Raw genomic sequence first — 6,489 nt, 5'->3', positions numbered from 1 at the left:
ATTCTTGGCGTGATGCAATTATCACGGGCATCGAGACTAATTAGGAATGTTTGTCGAGGATTTGTCTTTACTCTTCTGGCTTTAATTGTGGACCGGAACGTGATGGTCGGCCTGTGTCCGATCGAGTAAGAGAGGCATTCTTTAGGAGGTCAGCTAATTCTCTCCACACGAGCGACATAAACGTTGCCAGATGGCACTTCCTGGCCTCGGCTTGTTCGGTTCGGATAATGCCAACGTCGCCTGGAGTTGGGAATTAGAAAGCCTGGTATAAGAATGATGTTACGGCATGAAAAGAGAAAATGTCATCTTGGTCAAAGATGACATTGTAGGATGTTGGCCCTTCCTCGACTAACCAGTTCACCATTTACACGGACATGCAATTCCCATCCTATAAAGCCACAAGGAGTCGGATTTGGCCCAATACCGAAATTTGAACCTGGTTTACAACATATATTTCCATAGAGAGGCAGCCATATGTGCGTCCGTAAAACCCATCTTCTTGAACATGTGATAATACAAGATGTCGATACAGCTCCCGTCATCGACTAAGACCCTTCCCTCTCTCTGAGAAGCCGATGATGACATCGTCGGTCTTAGATGTGGATAGTCTTCCCTTCAGCATTCTTTCGGCTAGACCCCGATCATATGGGTTTGGAGTAGCGGATTGCATCAGGGCAAGACTTTCCGATAGCCATCAAAACTCGGCTTCTTGTGGTGTTGAGCGGGGTGTGGCTATCGTAGCAAGGTGGCTCTTGAGTGGAATAACTTCGGCCTTTATCATGATGGCTTCGACCTCGCTTCTGATCATTAGCATACTGGTTGTGGAAAGACTCATTCCTTCTCTAGTACGACTTGACGCCCTTGCATTCTCTCAGGACATCCTCCACTCTCATTTCATCTCCTGCTATGACAACCAACTTTGCCATAGACTTGGGTAGTTTCTTAGCTAGCATTTCTTGTAAAGCTTCGTTGGTCGTTCTAGCCATGAGGGCAGCCCCGCCGAGACATATGTCGAAGTTTTTATCCCATTCCACGCCATCATAAAACGATCGAAGTAATCACGCAAGGTCTTGCCCGGTTTCTATTCTCATTTAAGGATGGAGATCGTCTCGTTCAAATTTCGTTCTCATTTAAGGATGGAAGTTGGGCTCTTGTCCCGAAGCTATCCCTAGACAAATCCATTGACGAACAGCGTCGAGAGTTTTGCGAAGCATCTGATGAAGGCAGGGGGCATGTTGTGAAACTATACTTGAGCGATGCCTTCGAGGGTAATGGGGAATGCTTGATATCTAATAGGGTCGGACACGACAAGGAGCCCCATTGCGGCTTTAAAACTTATCACATGGCTTGCGGGATCGCCCTGACCGTTAAACTTATATAAATTTGGCATCCGCCACTTTTGGATAGGTGGTTCGTCTAAGATCCTTTGCACAAAAGGAGGCGTGGCCATTACATAATTGGGCATGGCCAAAGGGACTACTCCTAAGTCAATAGTGGGAGGAGTAGGATGGTTGCTCTGCACCGGCATCTGAGGAGCGGTGGGGTAGTATGTCTGCTGCCCCAACATTAGAGCATAGACATGTGACACCAAGGGGGTACGCTCTGATGGCCTGTGCCGGTTGGTTAGGGACCAGAGGGTATTGAGCCACGTCTTGGGGTATTGGCATTTTCACTGAAGCCGATGCCTCGAGAGGAGGCATTTGTCCATTCTTTGCTCGAAGCCTGCGTTCCACCTCATCTTCTATTATGCGGTCAATGGTATCAGATCTACTCTTGCCGGTAGAACCGTTAGTAGGTAAAAGTCGACTTAAGCTTTGCCTGAGGTCGGCTTGGCGAGGGCAAGGGGAACGATTGTCACCCTCGCTTCTTGGCTTCGGTTTGATGAGGGCGAGGGAAACGACTATGGACTTCATCGTCTTGTAGATCTCCGTAGTTCCGAGGGTCATTTAGAATGTTCTTTTGTCTCAATTGACTACTTGCACGGATTAGATTCCTCATATGCTCAGTGTTTCTTGGGCGACAGTAATTATCATGGTTGGCTGGTAACTGTTTGCCTTTCTCTCTACTTCGAGTGAGCGAGTCACGCAAGTTGCTGATAGTGCCTACCCTATCGCGTTAGTTGTGGTTCTTTCTCTGAGATCCCATCCAGCTCGAGGAGAGAAAGGCTAAGGCCAGGAAGCATCCCTCAAAAGAGAATTGTGGATAGGCTAGGGCAAGACTATATTTAGATGAGCCGAGACAATCTGTTGAGGGGGAGGGCCCTGGTTCATAGTTATGTGCACATTACTAGAAAATGATGCTCGAGCTTGGGCGGTTACCTAGTCCACCTAAGCGGCAGTATTTTCGGAACGACGGTTGCCCCGACGATGGCGATCGTTTCTCGTGGGAGCGACTTTGGAGCCGACTCGGCCTCAAGTTCGGTTTCAGGCCATACAATCACTGAATGCGTGCGCATTGTGTCAAAAAAGAAAAAAGACAAACTTTCCAAGTTGTTGAAGGGGGATGCTGGAAATGACAAATAAAGGTTCAGATCTTGGAACTAATTTGAAGACATGATACTAAAAAAGGAAACTTTTGACAAGCACCCCATGGTCGACGCCAATGTTTCGACAGGAAGTGAAACGATCTAATAGTGGAGAGCACGCTCCTACTTGGTAAGTCTTGAATATGTAAGTGATGGATGAACACGAAAGAGTGTTTGTAATATTTGAGCATGTACGACCTGAACGGTCTGCAAAGCTCACCACAAGGCCGAAGACGTTGTAGTGTCAATCACTTGTAGAGAGAGAAGTGTCTCTTTCTAGAATGAGAGTGTAGCCTAAGATGTGTGTGTACTTGCACACTAATAGGGTCTTATATAGTAGAGTTTATGTGTCCCTTAAACACATAAGCCCCATGAAAGCGAATTGTGACATAGAAGTCGAGAGTTTTCTCCGATTTTTGGCTCTCTTGGCCTCTAAGAAGGGTCTAGGCCGACAATCACTATGCCCCCGGATTCTCATGGCCTGGTGATGGGGGTGGAGCCGGGCGTGGACTGCTCCCTCTCAAGCCGGACTCACCTACAGCTTCAATGTCTTGAAGCCCTTGCCATATCAATGATATTTTATATTTATCGGTACATTTAATGAAAATTATTGATTTAATATATGTTCATTTATATAAATTTTAAAATATAAAATATCATATATATTTTTAGATGAAGGTAGTAATATATAACGAGAAAAACATACCCTCATTGTATTTTATTTGCTCTACACCAAACAAATAATCAAAAATTAATATGTTTTAGGTCTTTCCGGATATTCTTATAGTCGACATTTGTGAAACTTATCTCTCATTTAAATTGTCAATACATGAAACGGTAGAAAATTGACCATATAAATTTTTCCATCCTCAAAAACTTGCAATCGAATTAAAAATTGATATGCGATAGTTATTAAAATCTTAAAATTTTAGGATTACAAATATATTAGGTGTTAAACAATAATATATATAATACTATAATAAGATAATAATATATATTCTTTTGTTAATATAATATATATTATTATATGTTAAATAAATTAAATTAATGAGCTTCAAGAAAAAGAATATAAAAAGAAAATTATATGCCAAATATATCTTTAATTATAATTTCTCGTTGCTTGTTGACTGTATAACTTCTAATTTATTTTTTCTCGTAATAAATATTTTTTAAATTATTGGCGAAAGAAAAAGATAAAAGAAGATATTTAATATATTTTAATTTAAATTAAATATAAAAGTCATTATTTGTGGACGATACCTATAGTATATCTCTAAATAAACGAAAACATAGCTCATGACGCTCGCCTTATCCCAAAACCGCATCTTTAATTAGATCCTCAGAAATGGCGGATAAGAGCAAGATTCTGATCATCGGAGGAACTGGGTACATCGGAAAGTTTATCGTCAAAGCAAGTGCTCAATCGGGTCACCCCACTTTTGCGCTCGTTAGAGAGGCCACTCTCTCTAACCCAAATAAATCAGAAATCATCCACGATTTCAGGAAACTCGGCGTCAATTTTATAATCGTAATTGGATGAATCCCCATGTTTAAATGTTGTTCATTGAGCCGACATTCGTCGTTATACTTTTCATTGTTTTAATAATGCTATGCAGGGAGATATCTATGATCACGAAAGCTTGGTGAAAGCAATAAAGCTAGCGGATGTGGTGATATCAAATGTGGGTCATGCTCAATTACATAATCAGGACAAGATCATAGCCGCCATTAAAGAAGCTGGCAATGTCAAGGTTATAATATCTTTTTCCTTTATTAAAAGAAACTGGCAGTTGTTTAATTAGTGAACAGAGCCATATGCTGTGAAGATTTGTGTAAATTTCTATGTGCCAACTTTTTCATGTTGTAGAGATTCTTTCCATCAGAGTTTGGAAATGATGTGGATCGAGTCCATGCTGTGGAACCAGCGAAGGCAACATTTGATACTAAAGTTAACATCCGAAGAGTTGTGGAGGCTGCCGGAATTCCATACACTTACGTTTCATGCAACTTTTTCGCTGGATATTTCCTTCCCAATTTGGCGCAAACCGGAACCACTTCACCACCACGTGAAAAAGTTGTCATCTTAGGAGATGGAAATCCCAAAGGTGGTCCTGAATTTCACAGATTATGGATTTTTTAATTTTTTTTTATTTTTTGTAAAATACTGGTTGTTGAAGTTTTCTTTCATAATAATATGTGTCAGCTGTATTTAACAAGGAGGAGGACATTGCTACCTACACAATCAAAGCAGTAGACGATACTAGAACCTTGAACAAAATCCTCTACATAAGACCTTCCGGAAACACCTACTCCTTCAATGATCTAGTTTCTTTGTGGGAGAAGAAGATTGGTAAGACACTGGAAAGGAGCTATGTCCCCGAGGAACAACTTCTTCAGAACATACAAGGTCAGTGAACTTTACCAATCTTACCTCTGCGCTGTAACGATTGATCGATTGTTACTTTCTATTGATATTAGCTTGCTGAGTGAGTCATTTTTCCTTTATCTGGAGATGTTAAGTTTTTTTATTGGTCCTCGGTTACTATCTAATGGCGAAAGTCACACAAATAATCTTTGTTTCTCATGGTAAATTAAATCTATAGTCCATTATATATAATTTGTGTTGTTTATGAATGGATGCTCTTTTAAAATTTGGCGTTGTCTTTAGTTTTGAAGTCGTTTGGCGTAATGGCCAATATAAATCTACAACATATGCCTGTTGTTGGCATAATATGTGTGTTATACAGAATCTCCAGTTCCAGTCAACGTGATTCTATCAATTGGTCACTCGGTCTTTGTCAAAGGAGATCACACCAACTTTGAGATCGAGCCTTCATTTGGAGTTGAGGCTACAGAGCTATACCCAGAAGTGAAATATACAACCGTGGACGAGTTCCTTAATCAGTTTTGTGTGATGGGAAATGAATCTACCACATTCAACCTCAATTAAGATGGGGAATGGAACTAGTAAAGTTGTTTCGACTTGGTATTAGGTTCGTAATTGTCATGTCTTAGCTTTGAGAAATAAACAGAGTTTCATGCATCCCCAATTTGTTTAACTTTCCAGTTGAGTAAAAAGTAATAAAAAGATATATAATGAGTTAATGCAAAATATTTTATTTTATGTTTGATATTTTTTATGTTAATAAATAAAATGTTGAGACCCATGCTAACAAGCTGTTAGGGAAAAGTATCATTACTTTAGACTAGAGTAATTTAATATACAGCTCCATCTTCTTCAATATAAATTATTAATTTAGATCTTCGATATATATATATATATATATTAAATTAAAATATGGGTCATATGTAAAAATATTTATGTTTCGGATCCATGTATTGGATAAAAATACATCCGGAAGCCCCTCTATATATATTAAATTAAAAATATCGGTCATACTTAAAAATATTTAAGTTTTGGATCCATGTATTGGTTAAAAATACATCTGGAGGCCCCTCTATAGGAAAAAGTAGGTTGGGAGTTCATGTGTTAAAAAAGTTAAGTCGGAGGACATGCGTTGTTTTGCCGTTAATTTTTTGTTGAGGTGTCGACGACATGGTTATTAGGAACGCAGTTCCGGTATGTAAGAACGTACGTTCCTACAATCTTGAAGGTGAAAACGCTCCGAAACGGGCTGTAGAAATGGGTTATGTAGGAAAGATGGGAATGCCATTCTTGCACGTAGGAACTGTATTTCGGAACTACATTAATTAATCTCTATATTTTTCTTTTGAATTTTGTACTAAAACGACATAGTTTTGGACTGGCGTCATTTTCTTTTTAATTATAAGGACTAAATTCTTTAACCATTATGACATCATAGAATTATTATGTTGAATAATATTTAATTAATTATGTTTTGAACTTTATGATCATGATCGACTACTATTTGACTTATTATTATTTGATTTGAGTCTTGCTATTAAGTATTTGTGATTCTTTTAGGAATTACTCCCTCCATATA

General features: G+C 39.3%; 1 protein-coding gene across 1 annotated transcript; it reads left to right on the top strand.

The window, feature by feature from the left end:
* The first annotated feature begins 3,869 nt into the window (after positions 1 to 3,869).
* Positions 3,870 to 5,474, top strand: LOC139884275 (phenylcoumaran benzylic ether reductase POP1-like). Its single transcript, XM_071868331.1, has 5 exons — positions 3,870 to 4,052; positions 4,141 to 4,275; positions 4,392 to 4,629; positions 4,728 to 4,931; positions 5,272 to 5,474. Exons 1-5 carry the CDS (start codon positions 3,870 to 3,872, stop codon positions 5,472 to 5,474), a joined length of 963 nt encoding a protein of 320 aa, XP_071724432.1.
* The last annotated feature ends 1,015 nt before the right edge of the window (positions 5,475 to 6,489 follow it).

The sequence above is a fragment of the Rutidosis leptorrhynchoides genome, unplaced genomic scaffold (assembly GCF_046630445.1).
Source record: "Rutidosis leptorrhynchoides isolate AG116_Rl617_1_P2 unplaced genomic scaffold, CSIRO_AGI_Rlap_v1 contig529, whole genome shotgun sequence".
NCBI classification, from domain to species: domain Eukaryota; kingdom Viridiplantae; phylum Streptophyta; class Magnoliopsida; order Asterales; family Asteraceae; genus Rutidosis; species Rutidosis leptorrhynchoides.
Note: the sequence above shows the minus strand (reverse complement) of the source record. Positions and strands in the feature narration are given on the sequence as shown.

Bases quoted from the DNA above. Each gene is read 5' to 3' on its own strand.
- LOC139884275 (XM_071868331.1), top strand. From the start codon at position 3,870: ATGGCGGATAAGAGCAAGATTCTGATCATCGGAGGAACTGGGTACATC. The intron at 4,053-4,140 runs GTAATTGGATGA...AATGCTATGCAG, and splicing joins TCGGCGTCAATTTTATAATC to GGAGATATCTATGATCACGA. The intron at 4,630-4,727 runs GTGGTCCTGAAT...AATATGTGTCAG, and splicing joins AGGAGATGGAAATCCCAAAG to CTGTATTTAACAAGGAGGAG.